The following is a 26,885-nucleotide window of genomic DNA, read 5'->3' as shown; positions in this document are numbered from 1 at the left end:
TCCCACTGTGCACTTGTGCAAATATGTTAGGACCAGCATGCTGTATGACTGGGAGGATGCTTTTCTGGAAGGTTTAGCTGCTCAAAAATGTATGAACTAAATGCTCCTCAGTCTTGCTGGGGGCTGGAGGTTCCCTTTGTTGTGGACAGGGCTGTTTCTCCTGAGCTGCTGCTGTTAGCACTGGCATTTCTTTTCCTCTTGTGGTTGTCATGGCTAGTGGTGTTATCTGTCTAGTTAAGTGTTACTTATCCCTCTTTCCTTTTGGGCAGGAAATGGAAGATGCCCATTTAAATGCTGTCCTCATCCTGGGAGAGGCTTTTGCATCTAAGGAGCCTTTTGATTTTGGCAACCAAAGCACCACTGAGAAGATCCATGGTTTAATCCCAATCATGCTGAAGCACCGGCTCATCCCCCCGCCGGAGGAGACCTACTCCCTTCACCGGAAGATGGGTGGCTCTTTCCTCATCTGCACTAAACTGAAGGCCAAAATTCCCTGCAAAAACATGTTCCAAGAGGCATACAGCAAGTACTGGAGCAGTAGGGGCAAGAAGCCAGAGGAGTAGTAAGAGGAACTTGTTGTGAGGGCCTGGTTCAGCTGAGCCTTGCAGAGAGTGGTCCAGCCTCCCCTGCGTTGCTCCCCAGCCCTCCATCCTCTTGAGATGCAGCAGCCCCATGCCCTGGAAGCCAAGGGTGCATTCCACGAGGACAAAGCTGCTCTTTCCTGCTCTGTCTGTCCTGCCTGGACTGCCAGCACAGCCCACAGCTTGCAGGAAACTCTTGAGTGCTTCTGTGCTGCTTCAAGGCACCAGCTGACTACCTTGAATGCATTTGTAACATTGTGATGGTGGCTGCATATTGACAGGGTTTTGTAACGAGTAGGGGAAGGAGGATGAGAGCAGAATTTAATATTAAAACCTATTTGTAATTGTCCACAAATTGTTTTTTAAAAACCTTGCCTCTTTCAAGCTGAGGTGGAATTCAAGTAGTTTTCATACTGTGAATTTAGAGAATGAGATACCAAGGTGTTCCCTACCACAGACACATCCAGCACCTCCCCCACGTTTTGTAAGTCAAGTGGTGGCACTCTGAGAACCCTCCTGGATTCTTCTGACATTGATTTAATGCAAGGGGCGTGTGTGTACGTTGAAGTTTGATGCTTTCTGCCTCTTTCTGGCTTGCAAGCTAAACATAGGAAATATTTTAAAAGTCCGAGAATTGAATGCCAGTCTCTTTTAAACACACACACATGTACACTCTCACAACCCATCTCTGTTCTGGGAGTCAAACATGTAATCAGCAGAGCTAGATCTGAGCACACCTAGTGGGATTCTGCACTGTCTGGTAGGTATCAGCTTTCCTGAGGGTGAGTTAGATAAGCTCCAACTCTGACCCCCACTGCTTGCTATAACCTGCTCTGTGTGTTTCCCTGAGGCAGAACTTGCAGCAAGGCAAACAAACGTCCTGCCTCTGGAGAGCAGCTGCAGATCAGCTGAAATGTCACACGGTTCAAACCAGACGCACAGTTTTAAACTCCTGGAGTCGAGCTAGGAAATTGACTTTTGTAGGTTTTTGTACAAAGCCTGAACCTGTACGACTTCCTGATGTCAATAAACAAGTGCTTGTGCCGTGGGTCTGCTGCTTGTGGCTGTGTCATCGTCTGTGTGGGAATGGACACTCAGGTGAGCAGTGTCCTGTTCTGGGGATAAACTGCAGCTCAGCAGAAGTTGAGGCCTGGTCATGCCATGAAAATCCCTGGTAATTTACTTGTTTTTAATTATCCTTTGTTTCTATCACTCTGGTAGCAGCCTCCTGAACACAAGTCTCTCTGCCTTTCCTCCACTTGTGCAGGAGAGGCTGCTGGAGCTGAGGCTTCCCTGGTGCCTTACCAGGTGTCCTTGTCTGGCAAGTGCCAGCTATTGATTTACCAGCAGGCTCAGCTGGTCCTGCTCAGCTAACAGAGCCCAGGAATGCCCAGGTTGCCTGATCTTACACTACAGCATGTGTCAAATCCTGACAGCTGACACTTCAGACGGAGAGAACAGGTAAGAGAACAAATGGTCTCTCTCTCAGGAGTGATCTCTGAGAAATAGGAAAAGAGGTAATGGTATTATCTTTATTCCAAAGCCATAAACATATAATATACCACTTCATTTAAGACTATATTGAACAAGATACACTGCAGTTCAGTTCAAAATGCCAGTCAGATTATTCTTAACCTTTTGAGAAGAGTTAACTCTGCTGTTCAATGAAGTAATAATAGTTTTGCATGAAGCAGTTTATCAGTGTACAAAGTTGCAGTAACTTCCCTTGTTTTGAGTTCTGATAGACATTGTTTAGTTTTTCTCCTTTGGCTCTAGACCTTGCAGCTGTAAAAACAGCGGAGTTGTTTGAGCTGTTAAATGCTTATGTTAAAGTTTAAAAAGTAAAGTATAAAAAGCTGACAAGGGAATTAGATTAGGTGAGCTTCAGAGCAGATTTTCTGAAAGTGAAGATTCAAGGCCAGCATGTTCAGAGGACTTGCAAAAGTGGCAGAGTAAGCTGGAGCACTGCAGTTCACTTTTCCCCTTGCTCATGTCAGCCCAGATCTTGTGTATACCATGCTGGGGCAAGAGTGCTCAGCTCCTGGCAAACATTCCCCTTCCCAAGAGGGTTTAGGAATGACATCCAGCTGAACAGTGGAGTTTGTTTTGCATTTGCCAGAGGGTAGCAACTTGCAGAAGCTGAGATGTTGCTTTATTAGGAGAGCTAATTAGAGCCCTGAGTCACTAATTCTCCTGACCTTTTGTGTATGCTCTGAAAGCATTAATAGTGGCTGTAGCTTTGTCCAGAGAGATTTGTGACAGGAGGAACTGCATGTCAGAGCAACAGCCCTGTAGAATATGTGAGCTAGAAACTGGCTTCAAGTCAGAGCAGTTATGACATTGTGCAGTGAGCAGGAGCACTTGGTCCATGCCAGGCACTGCATTTGCTTGAACTGTGCTTGCAGGCTGGAGGCTGTGACTGTTCTGTGCTGCAGGAAGCTTCTATGGTCCAGAAAAATCTCTTGTGAAACCATTTCTTCTTTGCACAGGGCAAGCTGCAGATTAAAGCTGCCTCTGGAATGACAGTGATTTTCCATTCTAAAGGAACAAGATTCAGCCTTGGAAGAAGTGGGAATCATGGTGCCTGGTCCTGAGAGGGTTTGGAAATGGAAGAATGCCCAGGCTGGCACTGCTGGCAGTGTGGGATGAGTAACAGCCCAGTGCTGTATTCCTGCTGCAGGGGGGTCACTGAAGCAGATACCAAAGCCAGGACTCAGCCCAGAATCACTGAGGCAGGAAAAGACCCCCGAGATCATCAAACCAGCCCTGAGCCCCGCACTGCCTTGTTCACCATGGAGCCATGTCCTTAAGTGCCACATCCACACCTCCTTTGAACAGTTGCAGGGATGGCGACTGCACCACTTCCCTCCACAGCCTGTTCCCATATTTCACATGCCTTCCTGTGAAGAAATTTTTCCTAATACCTAATCTAAACTTTTCCAGGCCCAATGAGGCCATTTCCAACATTACACCAAGAGGGGAATGAATGAAGAGGATGCTGCACCAACACACTGTGGTACAGGAAAAATTCCAGATTGACTTGGGAGGGATGGGATGACAAGAAAGGGTCAGGGCACATGCAAAACTTCAAAAAATATTCTGAGATGTACTTAAAAGTGCATCAAGGCCAATGTGATGCTGGTAACTCAGAACTAACGAACAATTCAGGCTCTTAACACTAAGACAGCTGAAATATTTGATGTGTAACTACAAATGAAGGCAGAACACCAAAACCACTGACTACAACTCCGTAACTATCTCTTTCTTAGGTCATCACAGCACAGCTGACCCAAGAAAAAGGTCAGGAAAACTGTATTCAATATAGAAAAGTATCCAGTCACTTTGATTTGGTATTTTCAAAAGGATCTGGTTATTTTTTCTGAAAGCTGTTAAAGGGAAATCAATTTTCTCACATACTCCTTCCCAAATGTGTTAGAACCAGCATGTTGTATCTTCACCATTTCCATTTCCTCCTCAAAGCTTAATGGGGGTAGGTGGGAAAAAAGACAGAACATCTACATTTCTAACAGTTCCCTGTTTTATTGCAGTACATCAAAGTAGGTTAATATTAAGTGTGTTACCAACATAAAATATTGGTGGTAAGTCATTTTTACATTGTTGACTGTTCCACCTTAAATATTTCTGTGCAAAAGAATCTACATCATTGTTCTGTAGCAGAGAATCTCTTACAATGTCCCCTACAACATTGAGGGCATTAAACAAAAGAGTGAGAAGAGGCAAAAAGCAGAATTTTTCCCCCACACACACACTTGTCAGCTTTTATACTCTAAAACAAAAAAAAGTGATTACATCTATGCCATGCAAAACTGTACAATAATATTACAATGAAAAACCTAAAAAACATATTTTAAAAATAAATGATATGAAACCGTCATACATAAAAAGGCAGGTATAGCAACACTGGTTTGTTTGTGGATTTCTTCCCTGTAGATGACTGTCTCAAATGGAGAATGAAAATGGGTTGTACTGAGCTGCAGCTGGAATGAGAGGAGCTGGAATTCAGACTGGAAAGCCTGCAGCAGAGCGGCCTCTGGGGGTGTTTATCAAACAAACTGTGAACACAAAGGGCACAGAAGGGTGCTCACACTTTGTGTTAGTGCAGAAAAGTTGTCCCATTTCCTCCATGGAACGGGCTAGTGTTCACAGAAGAACCCACAGCAGGAATTGCTATGTGCCACTTTGATTCTCAGACTAAGGCTCAGGAGCTGGGGGTACTTGCACTGCATGAAGTTTTAGCCTTAATGCATTCATAAAATAGGAAAGAAAACTTTTTTCCACCCAAAAGCATGTTTGTCCTGTCCCTCAGGGTCTGGCCATGCAATACAGCACAGGGCCAGATTCTGTTTCTGTGGTAATAATCCAACTGTTCTGTTTGGAAGGGCTGACACACTGTGAACCAGTTAGGTGCAGTTAAACTAAATTTCTATAAATAAACTATGCTTTTTGGACTTTTTTGGTATGGCAAGACCCTTAACTTCCCTCTGCCATGTACCTGGGAATAACACACCTGGGTTGTAACTTATCAGAATCAATTCAAAGAGAGAACATTCCTGACTCAGTTTTGAAACTCATTTAAATGGGCAAAATGCACATTCATAACAAGCCACAGCAATTATTGGAGGGAAAAAGAAGCAACTATTTCACCACAGTCTCAGGAATGTTTTTTTGAAACCACCAGCTGTCTTCTACAGGCCAAAGGCAAGAGAGAAGAGAGGACTGTAGCCCTGCTTTTGGGTTCATGAAATGTGGGAGGAAGCCACATACCTGTGTGTGCACACGTGCAGGGGAAAACTATTTACCAAACCTATTCCATCCTATAACCCGGAATCCTTAGTAGCTGCCTGAATCTGTTCAGATCCTTGTTGCCATCAAAATAGAGGAAAAAAAAAAGGCAAAACCCCAACAACCCATCTGTTCAAGCACTGTCAAAAATGCAAACAAACACCTTCAGTCTCAGCCAGAAGGAAAAACCCAGCTAGAAACACATCCTGTGTACAGAGAACATGTGCCACACTCAGGAATTCAGGGGGAGGTTTCAGCTCCCAGAAGAAAATGCAGCCCTCGACCTGTGGAGCTGAAGCAGTGCTACAGTGCAAAGGAGCAAACATCAAATACAGGAGACAACTGTCCTGGAGATACCAGTCAAGAGTCTTACAGTTCAAATGACCAAGTTACTTTTCCTTTAGAAAGCTCAGCTGCAGTATGCATACCAACAAAGAGAGATGAGTGTGGTTTCAAATTGAGTCTGTAACCAAATGGTCCCCAAATATATAAAACTATTTAAGCCCTAGGACAATTTTTCTCTTTTCCAATAAGTGATGTGGTCATTTGCTTTTCAACTGAGAGAACAGTTGTTGTTTCTCTTCTGAACAGACACATATAAAAATGCACAGGACCAAAGTAATGATTAAATAAACCCTAGAGAAGACTGCTGAGGCTTGGACATTGTAGTGTACAAACAGTGTGGGCCTGTGGAGCTCTCATCCTCTGAGCTTAGTGTTGGAACACAGCTGACCTATGCTCTGCCTGAAAATGCCAGGGATGGTATCAATAGATTGCAGGCACTGGAACAGAGCAAACACAGGGGTTTGCTCAATTTAATGTTTGCTAAGTGGTGGCTCTTCAGGTTCCATTTTCAGACAGAGCTTTAGTACAGCTGCAGAAAAATAAAGTCCATGGAAAATGATCCTGTGACCCTCTCTCAGGGGGCTGCCATGCAGGCTGCTTTGTCTTTAATGACTACTGTTTAAATGCCTTCTCTCAACATCAAAATAAGATTATTATTTAAATACAACATACAGTAAATACAAAACTAGTCTGCAAAGGCTTTGAAAAGTGTGTGGACATGCTTCACCAAAACAAGGGAATTGTGGGGAAAAAGCAGTGCCTATACTTGAAGCAATATGCAGCCTTTAAAAAGAAGCTGATGTGGAATTTCAATAATGCCAATAATGCCCTGCCTATCTGTCCCTCAGAAATACATAAACTTTTCTGGGAGGAATTACTTTCAGATGCTTTGCTCTTTGCTAAAGCTTTTAATTTCAAATGCCAGGCTTGCAAAAGTAGTAGGTTTGAAGTGAAAACAAACAACACAACCAGCTTGCTACTCTGAAATACCCAAATAAGAGAGAGACAGGCTTTTGATATGATGGTTCCTACAATAATTTCTTGAATCCCTGTCCCAAAATAACACTGAATGAACTTAAACTTGGATAAGCCTCTTGATTCAGAGTGAAAGAGAAATCTTACCTATGAGACCCAGCACGATTAAATGGATTAGATGATCTGTGTCTTGTTCCCTATGTCACATGTAGATCATACCTGGAAATTACTGTACATGGTTTGAACTTACCTACAACCTCTATTAGGGAAGACAGAAACTGCAAAACTCCAAACACCTCTGTGTGGGTGAAACTCTACATAACTGCTGACTGCAAGAACACAGAATGGTTTAATGAGAGCCATAACAAGTTTCCAAAACCCACAAACCCCAATAGTCTAAATACAAAAAGCCCTTATGGGTTTGAGTATGGTCATAGTATGAAGCCAGCAACAACACTACTGGGAAGAGAGGCTCATCCCCAATGAAAAGCACAATCTGCCTTGCTAACTAAAGAGAAGAGACATCTTCCTCTTACCATACATCTGCTATCAGTTTCTCATTTATTCTGCCAACTGGGTGACCACTTCAGCTTTTTATTTATTTTTCCAGCTTCAGCAGGCTCTGCCTTCCTCTGCAATACTTCCTGCCCTCCAACCTGCCCTGCTTTTGGAACCAAACAGCAGGTGAGCACATAGAAACAACTGCAAATTGCACAAACCCACAGCACAGGTAGGGGGCAGAGGAAAACCAACCTTGCCAGTGCAGCAGTTGAGGGTCACCAGGCGTCTCTGACTACCACAGTGTGAACAGTGTGAGGTCAGTCTTCAAGGTTCTTTGTTGCTACAGTGACAGCAAAGCCAGCCAGGGCCGGCTTTGGGCTAAGGGCACTCGTTTGGCTGATGTGTATTAGCAACCAGTATTTGGTAATGACTGTAAGAGTTTGCTGCTCAGGGATGGTCAAGGAGGTGTGGAAGACTGCTCCCTTCTGAGTTAAACCTGCTGAAAGGCTGACCCAGGGGAACAGCTTTCCTGCTGAATCCAGCTGCACTGAACTCCCTTACTGCCTGAAGGACCTCTCCTGTAGCTGCTGCAAGGCTCCAGCTCACAGGTGGCACGCACGGAGCCAGGGCAGCCTGTGGCTGGCTGCTGGGACAGGGCCTTGCTGCCAACTGCTGTAGTTTCTGAAAAGGATGGGGACTGTGAGGAAAACAGGAATTACAGCTTCAGTTCTGCTACTGAAGGCCAGAAGGAGAGAAGTGTAGTGAGAGCACTGCGGGGGCAGCGCCGCGAGCGCGTGGAATCTCTGTCCTGCCGGAGGGTTTAGCCAGGCCTCCGAGTCTGTAAATCACCGAGCATGAAAACAGGGACAACACAAATCTTAAATTAAAGGCTCTCTTAAATAAGCATCCATCTTCTGCTGCATACACAATGCTTTTTTTTCTTTGAATATATACATACGTATTTTACTCTAACATCTGCGTATTTATTTAAACTCTGTACTGTAGTAAAATATGCATCATTTTAATCAATAAGGATTTGCTGGCGACAATCAGATTGACATTCAAACGTGGTGGCTGAAAGCTTTTATGTGCCTCTGACATACTGATCATTCCCCATGGTGGGGAAGGGGTCTCTGTGCTACTTTTGTACAGTACAATGAGCTATTGTATGAAAACAAAATCCCTCTGAATTTTCTCTTGTTGACACTGGTCTGGTCTACTTACGCTACCTTTTGGGAAGTGGAAGGGGAGTGGGATAAATACGTCTTTAAAAATGAAGCAGCTGTAACCACAAAAATGAAACCAATACTAATACAAATCTACAGCATCTGATATTTACCAACACCCTAGCTTTGCTCATTTGCTGCTGTCAGATCTGGGGAGGTGAGGCAATGCTGAACGGTGCTGAAGGCGACCAGCTTTTACCTTCCTCTGTACCCCACTCCCAGATCCTTTTCCGACAGGGAATGGAGAGGGTTAGGAGGATGAAGGTGAGAACTGGATCAAGTGAAGGGGGCAGCCATGGGGACAGCAAGCTGATGTGATGCCAAATCTGAATGCTGAAGCAGTTCATGAGTCCCAACTCACGTGGTCAGAGCTCTCCAGGGAGAGGCTCTTGGTCTTGTGAGGAGAAACCGGGCTGGGAGGGCTGCTGAGGTTGGAGCTGTTCGATGCCGTCGAGTGTCTTGGAGAGTCAGAGTCCTGCAGCCCAGAGACACACAGGAACACCAGTAAGCAACAGGACAGCAACTTTGGGGGTCACAGAGTGTCCCAGCAACAGTGGCCAGATTCAAAGGCCTCTGCGGATTTTGCTTGTGTCCAAAAATCCTGAGGGATCTTTTTTGCTCACCATTTCCAAGGAGACCCGAGATTAAACGGTCAGGTTACTCTGCTTTCAGCAGGCATAAGTGATACTGACATAAGGTCACAGCACCAGGGGATTCTGGCAGTCTGTGTGTTGCCAAGGGCTGCTTGGCCAGCAGAGTGTGCAGCTACAACAGCTCCTGCATTTTCACAGATTACCATCAAGATGCTCTTGCACTAAAATGAGAAATCTTTGTGGCTTCATCACAGCTCCCTGTTCCATGTCAGCCCCAGGGTATCAGTTCAAACATCCTATTGAGTTACTTGGATCTTCTAGAGCACAGGAGAATGCAGCTCTGAGCCTGAAGTTGGACTCACAGCTGCCTTTCAGCTTCCACTGGCAGGATATATCCAGTATCATGAAAAGCCTGTGTTTTAATAAGAGATAAGAAATCTCTTATTTTCACACTCCTTGGTAAGAAAATGAGTTGGGGAAGTTTTGTAGGCCAGTTTCAGATAGAACCTTCCTATGTAAAACAATTTTGGCTGGAGGGATTGAGTTTAGCACTGGGCAGGGTTTCAGTCCTATCATAATGATAGTCTTGACTGCACAGAATAGAAATTATTAAATCAATTTCTTGCTCTAAATAAAATCATAATTCTTAAATTGCCTTGTTAACTTCTGAGTACAAAGTGTCTCCTGTGAAGTGGTTGCTAAGATAGCTTATGAATCTTTGCACATAAAGGCCAAAAGGAATATCAGCACTTCCAGCTGTGATAGGCCATGATCAGGCTGTTACTCTACTGGGCCAGTGTTTGGGGGAGCCTTGCTACCCACACATCTCCAGCTAAGGAATGTGCAGAAAAGCAGAGAGCTTTTTCTGCATCCTAAATACCAGCACCAGAGCAGACACTTTGACCACAGCCTTTTGTAGCTTGAAATACAGGAAATCCATCTCTCCGCTGTCAAGGACTCCCAAGCTTGTAGCCAACCCCATGAGAGGACTGAAGTGCCTCACCTTTACCCACACCTGCAAGGTTTCTGCTCCTGCTGCAGCCACTCACCTCTCGCTCGTAGTCCCTTGTGGGAGCATCACTGCCCTGGTCCAGCCCCCCTGAGGACAGGGAGCCGTCCGAGGGCGATGCCATGGGCTGGCGCTTTGCTCCGTAGCTCCCGCCCGAGAATTCCCTGCGCAAAGCGCTGCCGTTCTGCGCTGACGATCCTGCAACAGAGAATCAAACTGAGCTACAGACAGAGAGTCACAGAGTCATGAGGTTGGAAGAGACCTCTGAGATCAAGTCCAACCTATGCCCTAACACCTCAACTAGACCACAGCACCAAGTGCCACGTCCAGTCTTTTTTATCTTTGCTATAGAGGCAAGAGAGGCATCAAGAACTACACACAGCTCAGCAACAAAATTAATAACCATGGAGTGTCACAGACATATTTTATGAAAAATACTTTTGCTAGGATTTTTTCTCCTGAGAAACTGAGAGGTCTCAGGAACGAAATGTAAACAATAATTATCTGCTGCTGTGGAATGCAACAGGTGCATCTGTGATTGGTCTCATGTGGTCGTTTCTAATTAATGGCCAATCACAGTCCAGCTGTCTCAGACTCTCTGGCCAGTCACAAGATTTTATTGTCATTCCTTTCTATTCCTTGCTAGCCTTCTGATGAAATCCTTTCTTCTATTTTTTTAGTATACTTTTAATATATCATTTTCTTTTAATATACTATGTATCATCAAAAAATAAATCAGCGTTCTGTAACATGGAGTCAAGATTCTCATCTCTTCCCTCCTCCCCGTGAACAACACCACAATGGAGCATGTGAACAACTTGTCACTGATTTAAAACACTTGAGCAGGAGCAAAACAGTCCCAGGGCTATGTAATCTGAATTCTAACATCAATTAAAAACACCTGACAAATTACAAATGTGCGACTCTCAAAAGCACTACCTGCTTATTCATGTGCTCCTTTGAAAGCAAGACTAAAATGCTCTGCTGGCCTTGGCAGCAACAGAGTCAGCCATCACTCGGGAAAACCCTCATCCAGTGTGGACAGAAGGAACTGCAGGCAGCCGTTTCCCTGCCACACTTGTGCCCAGCCCCCAGAAGCAGAGAGCTCCGTTTGCTTACGTGCTGCCAAGCCGCTGCTGGCGCTCATGGAGCGTCCCGGCTCCGTGCGGGATTTGGTGATCGACGGGATGCTGACGGAGCCACTGAACACCGTCCGGCTCTCCTGGGGCCGCAGGTTCTGAAACGCACACACACACACCATGGTCACTTACCCACTGCTGCCTCAGCCTTGCTGCTCTGCCCCAAAACACGGGAAAGCCCCGACCTTACCAGAGCTGAGTATCTGGGCAGCAAGTCAGCAAAAATTGCAAAATAATATTCTGCAGTTTAGTGCAGAGACTGGCAGCACACGCAACGCGGCAGTCAAGTGCTGAATTACATGGACATATGCAGGCAACTGAAAGAATACACGGAATAATTCCAGAATTTCCCTGAGAAAGGATGGCTTGCAAGCCTAATTAAGCTGATGTGGATATATTCAAGTCACACTGCATAAGGCCTTCTTTCTGAATACAAGCTTCCAAGGATCTCATTACAATTTCTCTTTGATGCCATCGTCTGTGCCATGATTGTATAAGTTGATACAATATCCAGGTTAATCCCTAATGCTTGCAGAGTTATTACTAGATAGTGGATCAATCTGTATAGCAATTACTTATGAAATTCCAAAGGTGTCAACAGCATCCCTCCAAACCTACACTAGTTGAGCCAAAGTGAGAAGCAGCCTCCTGTTTCCAGCCTGCACAAAGAGGAGGACCAGAGCACATGCCACTGTTTTTCTACATATTTCAATTATTGCTCCTGTTTTGAATCCTAAGCGTTTCAGTGTCATTTTCTAAACTAATCAGTTACTGGACTGAAGTGGTCCTTTACTGAGGAGATAAACCACAACTTCCCTACTTGGATATGGCAGTTCCCCAAACATAAATTGTTTTTAAAAGAAGGTGAAAGAGTACTTTCAAGTGAGTTCTGGGAGATTTTATTTCTGCTTCTGTTAACCTACAGGTGACCTTAGGGGAGAAGACCTCTCAGATTATTTAGCCCCTCTCTCTGTGTATGAGCTGGCTTTCCTGCCCATGTGTGTCATTTCAGCCCTTGCTAAATATGAGACCTCATGAACAGAGTGATTGTTAAACCAGTACCATTAAGTTAAGCTAATATTAACTATTAAGCCAACACCATTAACTGGGAACAGGTTCAGGGAACCTTCATAGATGCACAATGTGAAAGAAATGCAGGTAGCTCTAAGAATTACTTCCTTTACCCTCTACAGTCCCCCTCTGCAATAACTGTTTGTTTCTTCCTATTTATATTTTATTATTTCCCCATACTCACCCTGAGAAGAATGTAGAAAACAATAGTTGCAAGTGCAGTGCTTCTTTAAACTAGGATGTTAATGAAAATTTCAGATCAGAACAAAGATTCTACCCCACAAGGATATTCTCAGAGAACCCTGGCACTACCCATGTCTCTATCTGTATTTTAAAATGGGTAATTAAATTGAGGCTTTGTAAGAAACAGATTTTATACAGATCAGACCTCATCAGATAAATTTTACCAACCTGCTGCCAAATCCAGTCTTACAATCATTTCTCTGACAGGCCCCTTTGATCTTACAGGTAACCCCTGGCATTTCATTCTCCCAGGGTGCCAGAAATGGCTGATTTTTAAAGTGCAGCAAATAAGAATTAAAATCTCTCATCTGCTCCCAGATCTCTCACAAACACCAGCAAAAGAGAATCAGTGACCTTACCAATGAAAAAGCCCTTTTAATTCTCCCTTCTTCCACTGCTGCACCATGAGGATTTATACCTAAAGGCTTGAAACAGTGTCTTAAATTATTTGTGAGATACTATTGCTGTCTCTTGCTTAGCTTCCCCCTTTCTCGTTTTGTTTTTTAACATCAATAACCAACCTGCTTTGTAGTACAAACTACTGAGCTGCTGTATTTTCCCCACATGACAAACTGAGATGCAGAGTTTGAACATCCTGGCTGTACCTAAACCATGGAGGGTCGCTCCCCTGGCCATACACAAAGAACTGAGGGGCTGAGGGATGAGTTACTGCTGTGTTTTGACAAAGAAAGGAAAGCCAAGTGCATCACTGGCTTTTAGCACATGTGCACTGGGGTTAGTACACTGGGGCTGTGAGGCTGAAATAAACCTACAGAGGTTCGTTTTGCAAAGAGAACAATTCTGTTTAATGATAAGGTGATTAACCTCCTTCACAGTGACTCAGCTGGCAACATACAGGCACCAGGGGAAGGAGGGAATGGGTGGGTGCACAAAAAAAGACTCATTTGTTTTAACATTGTGCTCTAAAGATGATTATTTTTCGTGCCCTCAGTTCGCAACGTCCATGTAATTCCTTGTAGGAAGTCTCTCCACAAAGCAAATCTTTCATCGTTCTTTGTTCTAAAAATAAAATAAGCACATGCCAGGGCTGCTGGCATTTTGGACCAAACCTCCTGGAAGTGGTGTGCACATGATGCAGGAAGGGGGTTCAAAGGAAAATGAACGGCGGTTATTAGCGGTAGTTATAAAGCAGCACAACGCAGCAGGTTAAAAACACAGAAAATGAAAGGAAACCTGAGCTTGCTTTAGAGAGACAAAAACCCCTCATTTCGAGCAACAATTCAAATCCTAGCAGGAAAATTCATCCCCACTGCTGGACCAAATGGAGAAAGATGAAAGAAGTTGGGGAAAAGCAGCAGCGGAGAAGCTGCTGCTGAGCGCAGTGAATCTCTGTGAAACAGGGTGAGAGATTATTTGGGTGCATTCCATTCCAGCTGGAGAGCGGAGCTGTGGGTGCAATCACTGCCAGGGTTATAGAGCCTCTGCTCCTGCTCCAGCTCCCAGGGCACCTTCTCCAGCACTGGGATGAGGGGCAGGCTCTGACTGGACAGGTTCAGCACCCACAGTGACTGCTTCTGTTCCTCTGTCCATTGTGCTGCTTGGTCTTGTTTTGGGGTTTTTGTTCTAAAGTAGTGCTCTCTGTTCATCACACTATAAAATTCAGCTTTCAGCTCTTCCATGAAATAACATGACAGACTCTACCTTAACAAGTCATTTTTCAACTCCCCTATGGATTCCACACTATCCTGGTTCCAATATCCAGTCCTACCTGGGACCATGGCACCCTTCTTACACTAACATCTCCAAACACAAAGGGAGGATGGACAGACATGAAACCAAACTCACAGCCTGGCTTTCCATTCAGCTTCCAGCACCTCTACCTTCATGCCCCAAAGCAGACAAACACCTTTCCTCACACAAGACTAAACCTCTAGTGCTCTAAGGAGCTAACAAGGCAGGATCTTGACACTCCAGGCTGCCCACTTCACTTTTCTTTCCCCTCCAGTTTATGCTAGGAGGCTGCAACATTAGGATGAAGGATGCTCCTAAAGAAAAAATTGAGAGTTATTGTCTGAAGCACCAGGGGTCATTCCTTGCTGATGCCAGAGAGACTACTCACATGAGAAAGGGAAGGTAGAGGGAGGGTCACAGTCCGGTGACACATCACTGCATGTTAAACACAGACAACTTTATAGCACAGTTGGATTAAAACAACCCTGTCACAACCAGAACTGAAATACAGCCTCAGTTTTCAGTGACCCTATAATGACCCTCTAGGAGAGAAACAGCTTTCAATTCAACTTAACAGTATTTTTTTTGCATTTCAACAGAGCATTCCTCTTGTGTATTAATGGCTGTGACAACTGGGACTCACAGCAGTGACACATGACCATGCATGTAACCAGTCAAAGCTCAGCTGTGCAAATTGGTTTTGGAGCCATAAGGAGAAGATTTATTTTCCTCCTGCATTTTTAAATTCAGTCCAGTGTTGGATGCAGGTATGTTTCCAAAACCTTCCCAGTGACAGGGCTCCAGCAGGGCAGCCCAGAGGCACTGGAAGCAGCCTGGCAGTGAAAGCTTGCCAGAAACCAAGAGCAATGTTCCCATGACAGCAATGGGCATGGCCTGGACCCATCAAATCCTGAGCAAACAACAGCATCACACACATCTACCTACAGCTTATTGCTGATTTATCTGTCCCAGGCAGAGCTGCAGGCCCCAGCATGGTGCAGAGCTGTGATGCACTGCAGGTACCTGTGTGCCTGCTTCACTCTGGTTTGCATTTCTACAGGACACAGCAAACCCCAGGCAGGCAGACCTGGATGCACAATGCAAGAAAAACGGGAAAGACCACTTCCATCCCCCCAGTCTACACTGGAACTGGAAGGATGCCTAAAGAAGAGCATCCTACCTCAGTTTCTTCCTAAAACTACCAGGATTAAGAGGATCTACATCAGCAAGTTGTCACCACCTTTAATTTTTATCCTGTTTCTACATGTTCTAATTTAACTTATTTACTTTAACCTAGAAACTGCCTGAGGCACTAGTTGTGTCTGTCCCTTTCCATCTGTGTCCAGTACAGTGCACAAATTCTCACATTCCACATGAAATCATCATAAACAAACAGCCTGAAAACTTGGTCCAACACAGACAGATCCAGAACCTCTTCCTAATTCACCCTGGTATGCAGCACTGTGACTGCTGGAGGATGAACACTGGGGAACAGAGAACTTCTCATTCAAAATTCCCACATCCTTCCTGCTGATTAAAAATTTGATTCTCATAGCAAAAAGTTCACCCCAAACTTTTCTTTTTTTTTTCCTAGGGCCATGAAGTATCTGTTTCTTGTCAGAGCTGTGGGAAGACCACAGCTGATTGCAGAAAGTAAATTGTCTGGGACAAAAGGAAATGGAGGGGTGAAGAAACAGCTTACAAGGGGTTTTCTCCCACGTTAATAGCCAGGCAAAAGGAAAACCACACAGTGTTAGTAGAGTGAACACCTGACTCAGCCATCCATACCCTCAGAGTGATAAAGTCTGGAGTACCGAGGACAGAGCGTGGAGGCGGGGAAAATGCAGGGTGTATGGAATCGTAAGAGAGGAATTTTTCAGCTGAATTAACAGTCATGTGGTAGATGTGCTCAAAGTTGCTCGGAGAGGAGATCAGACGGGAGTGATGATGAGGGAATTGATAAGGGGAACGCTGCTATCAAAGACAACAGAGAGAGAAAGCAATGAAGGATGGTTGTACAGGTTACACCGGCACCAGCAGTTCCACAAGAGCAGCGAGACACGGAGCAGGGACAGCAGACAGCAAACCCTGCTGGCTGTCAGCACACAGGGGCTGACACTGCCACCCCCAGTCCTCTGAGCACCTTCCTGACACACAGCCTGATGGGCTGCTGCCCTCGCTGTTGGCTAAAACATTAGAAACAAATAAAACTTTTAACTCATTGGGAATCGATTCTAATATTTATTATTTTTTGATATTTCAAAGAGCACCACAGTTGTAAAAGGTGCTTTACAGACAGTTGAGAAGCATCAGTTCCCTGCCTTGAGGAGCTTACAATCTAAAATAGACATAACACAAACAAAGGAAGGTGAACACAGGTGAGGTGGTGTGGGGAGAAGAAAAGATGAGCATACACAGCAGTTAGAGACTGTTAAGAGATTTCCTTCTGTTATTCATGCAATTTAGTGATTCCATTAAAATCATCACCCGTACAACAAACACAGAGTATTTCCAACAGTGGGAGGAACAGTGTTTTGACAGGGTGGGGACACAGGCTGTGTGGCAAAGTGAAGGGGTTAGTGTCAGACCACTGGGACAAGTCTCTCTGCTGACAGGTGACCAAGGCCATGTCCTGCTCTGTGGCACTCACATTCTCTGAACAGAGAGACAAAATTCTCTCTCACAGGAATTTTCCTGGAGAAGCACAGAGAGAAGAAAACTATTCTTATCTCTACTTGCTGCTCCTGTGGTTTTTGCACATATAGAATATGTTAGGAACGTTCTTTACCTGAAGTGATTTGTCAATTGGATTCTGCTGAGGATTGTTTTGATTTCTTGGCCAATTGGCTCTAAACTACATCCTGGCTGTCTGGAGACAGTCACAAGTTTTCTTTAGCATGCATAGTGGTATAGAATCTCTTTAATATAGTATAGTATAATGTGATACAATATAGTTTTAATAAAGCAATTGTTCAGCTTTCTGAATCAATGGAGTCAGAGGCCAATCATTCCCAGAGTTGGGGTCACCCTGTTTTTACTACACTGCTCCACACTGGCTCAATCCTGACAGTGCCAAGGGGAGCCAGCCCTGCCATCCCTGCAGAGGACCAGGCCCTCCCTCAGCACATGTAGTGTGAAAACATTGGGAAATTCAAATGTTTGTAACAGGCCAGCTGAGCAGTGTGCTCCCACAGCATGGTGTAAAGAAGGAGAGGGGAGAAATAACTCTGCAAATTGAACGGGAACAGTTTCTAATTAATCTCTATGGAATGTGCTGACACGAGTGCTCGTATAATTGAAAGTCATCTAAATCCAGATTTAATGGAAGAGATTTTCAAGGCTCGGTTTCCTCCCTGTGCCATCTGTACATGCTCAGTCAGCCTGCAGTGGGCTGGTTTCCTATGGATATCAGTAAATCAGAACTCCTTTTCTCCTTTCTAACTTCTCCTCTTCCCCTCGTCCAACTGATTTCATCTCCTTAAAACAGGTATTTCTGAGTAGTATTAGAAATGTTAGGACTTAAAATATAAAATATGGTAAAAATATAGCTTACCCCTCCACTAAACCTAAGGCACTACTTTTTGTATGTGGAACGCATTAAAGTCTGGAAGAACATTAAGTCACATCCCAATACATATTATATCAAACATTATTGTTACTGTTCTCTTCATTTCAGCTGGTAAAATCCAACTTTGTTTTTTTAAAACACATGGTTATCATGAGGCTTTGCCTGTTAACCAAAACATCAATTACCACATTATGGCATATAAGACATAATATACATTAAATTGTTCTTAGTAACTTTAGCAGCATCTAAATATCAGTACAAGAAGCCACCATTCCAAAATGGTCCAGGACAGCAGACTTTGCTGAGTTCTCTGCAGAGAACTGGTAGCAAAGCCAGCTACATTCCTAAAAGCCAATAAGGGAGATATAGCAGTGTCTAAAACCACAAGCTAAAAAGCAGAGGGTAGGCCAGCTGCAGATCATGAAAATATTTAGCCAGCATTCATGAATGTGAGAAAGCCACGATATGGCAACATTTTAAAAATGATACTCCATGGAACTTTCTCCATAGACTCCACCATTAGATGCATGCATGGGGTTCCCATTTTCTTTAAAGAATACCAAATATAGATAAGTATTCATTTACTTTAAAAGTTTCTCAATTGAAACAAGCAAAGCTTCACACATCATCTAGAATGGAAGTAGAATGGCTCATGTATAATGAGGTCAAACTGAAGCATAATGTTCAAATATAATGGCAGTCAAGACCAGCTTTTGTATATAAAAATACTTAGGCATGCAGAATATGAAAGCAAAATCAATCCTGTACATCTGATGTACACAGAGAGGTGGTCTGTGCTGCAGTAAGTGCAGTTCCAGATTTCAGATCTTCACTACAAAGGAGCATCCACGATAAAGTGGCTTCAGGGGACAAGAGGGCAGAAGGGAGGCCAGACTGTACGGCCAGGTTAATTGGTGACAGGCTGCTAGGGAAGAAAAACATGTAAACAAATAAGTTTGGGGATACACTAACAGGAACCATTCCAAATTGTACAAAACAAGACAATGACCCAGATCCACAGCAATAAAACACAAATATGTACTGATTACTGCTCTGCTACCAGGAAACAACAGCTTCTGGTTTCTGGTGTGTTGCAGCCCACAGATTTGCGTGCCAAAGTCAGACCATAAGGGCTCACCATGAAGAAAAGAAGGATGCAGATTTATAGTTGCCTGAAACCCCCTAAATCTGATCTCCCTCTGAGCCTTGGCCATGGTTCTGCCCAAACACCAGGGCTCTACTGAAGTCAAGGGTGTTTGTTCATGGAAAGAACAATGTGGGACTAGACCAAGAGACTGCAACTTCCACAGACACACCAGAGTGTCTGGTGCACACCAAGAAAACTGGAAAACACTGGAAAACAACACTCAGAGAAAGCATCTTTCTCCCCCACGTGGCTGCAGCAGCAAGGGCAAACAAACAGGTAAATATGTTGTACACAAACAGGCACCTGATTCAACACAACAAATAGTACAAAAGGGTTTGAACACTCCCTTTATTCCAGTTACAACACAAATTAAACTCTCTACAGCTGGTCTTTTAAAAGACACCATTAAACCAGTGGTGGGCAGAGAGCAAGCAGGCTCTGCACCCACCAGGCCAGGCTCAGAGCAGCACAAGTGCAGGGGCCCTGCTGCCCACAGACATAGCCCAGCCACCCAGCCAGGGCCACCACTACCAATCCTAACTCTGCTTCTCTCAGTTCTTGGCACTTCCCCTAAAAAAGGCAGTGGCGCTGAAGTGGTTAGTTGGGGTTGTTTTTCCTGATTCACATTGCATCTATGAAGTGAATATGTGTATATTAATGAATAAATATAAATACATACATATACCTAAAACTGTCATTTGCTTTATAAAAAGTTCACCCATGTGTGCTAGATAAAAGCTGGGCTGAGCTGGCTATTTAGCTTGTGACAATCTCATTCAACACAGAGATTAAAATATCTATTCTCTATTAAAACCTATTTCTACCTAAGGACCCTTTTGCCCATACAGCACTATATTGACTTCTGTGAAAGCTCAATGCTGGGTGAAACATTTCTATTGGTAGGTCCAGCCAAATGTGAAGGTGCTCAAATAAAGCAGAAGAAACTGCAAATGAAAAGTCCCACTCCACTCTTTCATGCACTTTCTGCATTACAGTACCCCATAAAAATAAAGAAGTTGTACCACCTAAAATAGCTGGAGGAAGAGAATTTGAGAAGACTGAGTATTAGCCTTGCACTGTTTGCTACCCCCAGCCTCAGCCCCAAAAATGTATTTTACCATTCACTTCCACAAAGAACAGGCATTCCCAAAGTAAAGTGCTGCAAACTTTGCTGAAGTTTGTTAAAAATAAATACTTTCTCTTCTGAACCATACTAATCTATTAAAAAATACAAAGGAGATGTTCCAGCTGCAAAATCAGGACACACACTTAGCAGCACACAAACCGTCCCACTTGTTCACCTTTTGGGAATAAGGCATGAAACTGGTGAAATAATTCCATGTCCTGGAAAAGGAACCACCATACAGATGAACTGTACACAGCCTTGGATGATTATTTTTTACCTTGTGTACTGATTTTCCAGGAAACATCCTTTGTTTCCATGCCCTCTTCTCGTTCTAAATTCCCTTCCAGTAAAACATTAGGCTCTATACATAACCTCAAATGCCCACACAAGTCCTTTTCTTCTATTTCTGAGCCTGAGAAACAAAGTTCTTAGTCTGGAATGGATTAAATGGAAACTCAGTCCAGGCAAATACCTTACAGGAAGCTGTTGGAAAAGAAAAAGCTGCCTGGACTGAAGTTGCTCTTGACAGAACATTTATTTCCTAATTTCAAGTTACATTTTCAAATTCACAGACTTTCAAGTCCCATGCTTGATGCAATTCTGTACCAATTAAGTTAAGAATACAAATACAGCATGACATTGCAAGGAACTGATGGAAAAACACACAACAAATTTGCTTTGTCTTGCAGCAACATCTCCCAGCATTAAGACTGATACTTACTTGCAAAAAGGAAGTTTTAATAACAACTTTTAAAAAAGAAGCTGCAGCAGTGGAACAAGTGCAGGAATCAGCTGTACATTGTACACATTTTCTAATTCTTCTTATCACTTTTAAGTGTGGGAAGTGACTCATGAATTATTTTCAAAGCATCATATTGATTGGCAATAGCACAGTACCAGTCCTAACTCGAGACAGGACCTGTGAGCTAACACAAGGCAAGTGCAATTCGAAAGGGTTCAAAGCTGAAAGCCATGGAGAGATGACATTGCTGAAGAAATGATGTAAAAAATCCCCCTCTATAGACAGAATCATTCTTTGTTTTACACTTGTCAGATGTGGGGCTTGATTAAGAGTCCTTGCAGCTCTTGAGTGCCATGAACTTTCAATTACTGATGGTGTGACACAGGATGACTTCTGCTCTACCTACAGAGGCAGCAGATTATTCTCTCTGCTTGAGAAGAGCCACAAATATTTTAAAGAACTTACCAGAGATGGAGAAATGAAGAAAGGCTCTGATCTACATCCTGCCCTGAAGCAAATGATCGTTCTCTGTCTAACATTAGACACATGCAATCCTGTATCCAGGTAAGAGAAACATACCTGCCAACATCTCTTGGATTTGTCATGTTTTCTAGAAACAGCTCCTTCATTATGTGTTCATTTATAAAAATGGTTATATTTTATAAAAATACACACAATACAGTACTGTTTTTTTCTCATTACACCAAATCTATTTCTTACTGAGAGGCTTCTCAGATTGTGTCTAATACGAGCTTTACAATAAATCAAAGTGCAGACTTTACAGTCAAGTGCAACATAAAAATACCATTTCCTTCCAAAGTGAGGCAAAATGAGTATCCAAAGACCAGAGATTAGGTTCCTAAACTCGTGCAACTGCATGTTGAGCTCTATTTTCCAGTCTTATTTTTGTTTTCTTTGCACTTTTCAGCATCAGAATATCCCAATTTCAGCATCTACTTCCTGTTTTCTGCACAAACTCCAAGTAGTAACAATAATCATTTTAGACAGCAGTTCTGTGCTAATGCCTGAGTTTTATGCTGGAACAAATTTATCTGTTTTTATCATAACATCTCATCTTTCTTACAGTGCTAATTAGCATCTTCTGAATCACATCTGTGTCATTGTGGATGTGCTTAGAAAACAATACAGAACACATAAAGACACAAAAGATGCTCAAGGTAACTTGAAGCAAGCAGTACAGAACCCCCTTATGAGCAAAGTATTAATTAATCTCCAGCTCATCACAGATTTCAGTAACTTCCAAGTGATTACTTCCTACATGAGGTTTCATGGAAATGAACACATTTTCCTTTACCATTTTTCAACTTAAAAGCTTCGTTTTTATGCAAGAAGTTCTGTTTCAGTGAGACTACTTAATTTGGAGAGAACAGGAAAGAGCACTTGGCATGGGAAGAAATTCGAGCAGTACACATTATTGAATTGCTACAGGAAAACAGGCTGTGAAGAAATAGGCAAAGATGGGAGGAGAAAAAAGGAATTGAACTCCAGTTCACTGAGAAGGGAATTTCTCTTTCCATACCCACAAACAGCACAAATCATGTAAAATTTGCACCTTCATATGGGTCATAAAAATTATCATCATCACTGTGAGGCCAACCTGGCATTAGGCACTGCACCTCCTCCTCCTCTACTCAATGCTTGCTATGCTGTTTAAATTTTATTAAATACAGCAGAGCATTTTTACTCCGTTCCCATTGTTACACTGATCCTGATAGGACATAGGTCACTGATTACACATTAAAATTGCACTTGTTTTTCTCTCACTTATTTGCAGCCTCTGCAGCAGTCAGTCACTCTCACATGTCCTTTTGTACTTACCATTGGGAGGTCTTTGAGAATCTGTATGCCATCTCCTGGACCCATATGTGCTATGTGGTTAAAATTAGTTGGGTTAGAAATTAACTTATTTCTCATTTCTGGATCACGTAGCATCTCCCTGGAAGAGAAGATACTTTGTTTAGGTATTTCCTTTGAGGTCAGAATGGGCATTTATAAAACACAAACAGCTTTGATAATCAGCTATTTTCAAATGGAAATTACCCAGTTTTTTCCGACCTAAAAAACTCCATGAGTCTATGACTACCTAACCATGTTAACAGTGATAAATCCCTGCTGTCAGTACTGGTGTGGAGAAGGTTCCAGCTTGAAGCGAGGGCAAGGGGCCAGGATAAAAGAATGCTGTTTGCAGCTTAACAGCCCAAGCCCAGTAGTTACTAACATTCACAGAATGAGCTGATAAAAAGCTCTGTAAGATGAGTAAAAGCCAAACTTGCTTGGGATATATTACAAAGTGGAGATGAAAATGAAGTCTAAAATATGAAAATATAATTAAAGTAATACTGCAGTACCTTTCTCAGCCTGTGGTCAGAATTAAAAGCTCTTCAAAATGGCAAGGATGCATTTCAGAACTCAGAACAAATAAAATTTTAAAGAGACCAAATGTCAATCAACTCAGAAAAGGCAAGAACAAGAAATGGAATTTTATCTCCACTGCATACAGTTGTAACTTTCCTTAGAACCAAAACGAAAGACAAACTGGGAGCCAACCAATGGTGCAAGATGCTGGAAATTAGAAAGGTGAAATACTCAGCTCTTGGAGTGTGGCTTAGTATAGCAGCAGGTTACAGGAAATGGTCAATAACATCCTCTGCAAACACTGCCCGTAGTGCAGGCCTGGTTTTGTTGCCATTTAGGAAAGTATTTGTAACCTGCTAAACACTCCCATTAGAAATACACCCTGCAGTCCTGTGTCCCCGGAAGAGGTGAGTTTTTGTGAGCTTTATAGAAACTCTATGCAGTTAAATCTACAAATCAAAGACAAAGATGTCCTGGAATACTGCTGAGAGGAAAGTCTCCTTCAGAAAGAAAAGCAGAACCAGAGTCTGAGAGTAATTGATCCATATGCATAGTTAGCAAAGTAATCTCCTTTTGCAAAGTGTTTATTGGAGAGCTTTATATACACACAGGGTATGTGCACACCTATGCACCTGCATACAGTAACTGGAGGCATGCATTCCAAATTACAACTGCTTCACGCAATTCATCTGAACTAACTGTGCATCCAGAGCAAATCCATATCCGAGCCAGTATTGACACAAGTTAAACACTGAGATTAACAGGGCAGAGAAGAGACAGAACACCTGAATGGCCACTCCAGAAAGCCACAGAATGAGTGCAGCACGACCCTGGCACCAGTCAGTGTCCATCAGGGCCTACAGGCACGGACAGAGGACAAGCACAGGTGGAATACAGACCTCCTCTGCTGCATCCTCTCCTCCTCGGGCACGCGGAAGGAGTAGCGCCGCTTGTTGTTGATGTTCCGCACCATCTGCTTCCGGCTGTTGTCTGACGTCTCAGGCACCACCAGCTCGTCCCCCTCTGAAACCAGCACAAAAATGGAGATGCAGCTCCTCAGCTACTAATGGGATTTGAGTTTCAACACTCTACCTCTGGACACCACCTCTTTCCCACCAAACCTGAACAAACCTTCTCTGGTTTATGGGCTTCCTTGGCCACCATCCACTACTCTGTTATGCAGCAACAGACTTAACCCCTCTTCATACACAAGCTGCCACACCTGTGTTCTCAAAACACCACTGATGTGTTCTTTGAAATAAACATTTTGGTGGGCAGGAAGAGAATCTGAGTCTTGTCTTAAAATTCCCACTGAAAATCACTAGAACAGTCTTGTTCTGCCGACTGTCTGAAAACGGAATGCAAGATTCTCTTTCATTCCCTGCTCCAAAGAGAACACTGCTTTTGAAATGTTTGGACATCAATGTATTTTGATGCAACTGTAGGAAAAGGGAAGATTTTTTCCATGTGTGTACACGTGGCCAAGGGATCTTTATTAAAGACATGAAAAGGAAAACAGTGATTATCACACAACAGCTGTGTGACTTTGAATGAACATTGCAACCGTTCTGTCTTGTTTTCTATTTATGGAGACTAAAGGGACACTTAATAAGCTCACTGCTCACTGACAAAACAGTTTTGTATGGAACTCAAATCTCTTCTTTCCTTAAGATCAGCTCTAATGCACAGTCTTTATTAGACTTGAAAATGCTCTAGACATACTTCCAGCATATTTCTCCTCTCCACCACTGCCATTCCTTTTGTACTAATTTGCTGGCAATTGAAATAAGCACTGAGACAGTGCCAGCAGCAGTACATTTTCCTAGAGTGTTTCTTTCCACTGCTTTCAGAAAGTTGTTAACAAAAATTTATAGCTTTTGGTTGTTGAAACAGAGCATGTCCCCTCTCCACCTAAGAGGTTAAGCAAAAGTTTTAGGAAATTACTCAGGACCATGCTTATGAAAGGGCTCTAAAAAGTAAAAAAAAAAGTCAGAAAGACTTGTAATAAAAACAGATTTTTGAAGCTAAAATTGTGGCACACAATCATAGCTGGCCCTAAAAATAAGTTACAAATACATTGTATTACTTTAAAATGCTTGGGAAACATTTGTTAAATATAGTATTAAGGGTTAAATATAGTATTGAAGGTTAAATATAGTATTGATTTTAATCTGGTGCTGCCAAAATGACTACTGAAGTTTTTAATTGTGCAGGCTTTTTCAGGCAGTGCTCTGGCAGGTGATCCCACATTTGGAGGGAGCATCCAGTCATTCTAGTTTCTAGTTCCAGTCTTCATTCAAGTCTTTATTGAATATTCAAAAGGCAAAAGAAGTTCAGAGAAGAGACAGCATTGCAAACACTGTGAAATCCATAAGCTTTAGCTTTTTCCCAAGTTAACAAGCCCACAGACATTTAAGAGATTCCTTTATGCAATGCACAGATGCAGACAAATGTTCTCTCTAAACAAAAATGTGGATGATGAAAATTGGCTTCTCTTTACTTACCTGCCATTTTGTTTTTGAAATATATTAATCTGACTGTCTCCAGGCCTAAAAGGTTTAGTGATCCTTCTGTATTCAAGGGTCGTACCTGAAACAAGGAAAAACAGTCCTTGTAACACTCTCAAGAGTAACAATTCCAAGTCATTAAAACCACAAAGAAGAGTTCAAAAGAATTTTAAACTTTTTGAGAATGAGTATAGAGAGGGTTGCTTTAAATTCCACTTCAAGACACAGGCTTAACACCATTCCTCCCAGCATTTAAATGAATAGTTGTGTTACAAGTCTACTTCATATATGAACTCAATTTTTCCATTAGATGTACAAAGCAATAAGCTGAGCTTTTACTTTGTGTTAGCACCATGTCACAATAATGCTCTGCAGCTTGATAAGAGCACACACAGACTGCTAAAACCTACTGGTATTTGTGATTTCCAGCATAAAAGTGAAAGAGGCATTCCACACTCTGTAAATTGTGTTAGAAACAGACTCTTCATAATAAATGGCTATTTCTGAGACTCCTAAGTGTAGCAATTTTGTTTGCTGAAAGTAGTTTCCATTAAAAGGGAAGTCTTGAGCCAAATATTAATCAAAGTATTAAATCACATTCTACTGTGTAGGGGAAAAAAATGCTCCAACTGCTTAATAACTCAAAGTTTGGACACCAGAAAGAACTTCCCCATAAAAGTCCAGATTGGTCTCTCTTCAAAATGGTTAATAGCTGAGCACTTTGATCTTTGCATTATGTATCCTCACAGCACTGCCAGAATATCCTGGTTTGCATCTGGCACATGGGAAATTGATATTCAGAGACTGAATGACCAACACAAGACCACAGGGGCAATGTCCTGCAGCTCTGTCTCATTGGAATGCCAGTAAAGGAATTGTGTTGACCCTGACACAAAGCTGAAGTCAGTCTAAACCACAAGGAAAAAAATTGACTTTTCTCTTTTCTTTCCAAAATACAGCTGAGCAAACACCTTCTAAATACCAAGGAAGTGTCAAGTTTTCAGAAACATCTTCCTTTTGATAAGAGATGCAAACTGACATCATCCTGTTGTTGGTGTTTCTACTGCTTGAAACAAAATGTTCTAACCCTGTCTGTCTACCATATGTTCAGGAGCAGCAGGAGATAGATTTTTGAAGGCCTGTGTAATTATCTTAACATCCACCATCCTCTGGTAATAATCACAATCAGTCCCAATGAAGCCATATGTAATTAATGCCAATTAATTCCTCTCATTATTACA

General features: G+C 42.8%; 2 protein-coding genes across 15 annotated transcripts in view; one reads left to right on the top strand and one right to left on the bottom strand.

Annotated features, from left to right (window-relative positions):
- The window catches only part of COQ8A (coenzyme Q8A), a 43,271-nt gene extending 41,640 nt beyond the window's left edge, over window positions 1-1,631 (top strand). The window contains exon 15 of the mRNA XM_005488472.4: window positions 270-1,631. Within this exon, the coding sequence (XP_005488529.1) occupies window positions 270-563 (294 nt within the window). The 3' untranslated portion in view covers window positions 564-1,631. The remainder of the gene's footprint in view (window positions 1-269) is intronic.
- Window positions 953-26,885, bottom strand: part of CDC42BPA (CDC42 binding protein kinase alpha) — a 186,760-nt gene continuing 160,827 nt past the window's right edge. For 7 of the 14 annotated variants that reach the window (XM_014268141.3, XM_014268142.3, XM_014268134.3 and 4 more), the window contains 7 exons: window positions 25,642-25,726; window positions 24,037-24,160; window positions 22,601-22,718; window positions 15,967-16,152; window positions 11,153-11,270; window positions 10,074-10,231; window positions 953-8,906 (listed from right to left, as the gene is read on the bottom strand). In XM_014268141.3, coding sequence (XP_014123616.1) covers window positions 8,775-8,906; window positions 10,074-10,231; window positions 11,153-11,270; window positions 15,967-16,152; window positions 22,601-22,718; window positions 24,037-24,160; window positions 25,642-25,726 — 921 coding nt within the window. In that variant the 3' untranslated portion in view covers window positions 953-8,774. Of the gene's footprint in view, window positions 8,907-10,073; window positions 10,232-11,152; window positions 11,271-15,966; window positions 16,153-16,205; window positions 18,672-22,600; window positions 22,719-24,036; window positions 24,161-25,641; window positions 25,727-26,885 lie in introns of those variants that run through there. The other 7 variants (XM_014268140.3, XM_005488465.4, XM_074536797.1 and 4 more) reach the window with 3 other exon arrangements.

The sequence above is a fragment of the Zonotrichia albicollis genome, chromosome 3 (genome assembly GCF_047830755.1).
Source record: "Zonotrichia albicollis isolate bZonAlb1 chromosome 3, bZonAlb1.hap1, whole genome shotgun sequence".
Classification (NCBI taxonomy): domain Eukaryota; kingdom Metazoa; phylum Chordata; class Aves; order Passeriformes; family Passerellidae; genus Zonotrichia; species Zonotrichia albicollis.
The sequence above is the reverse complement of the archived record's forward strand: the minus strand, read 5'-3'. Positions and strand labels throughout refer to the sequence as shown.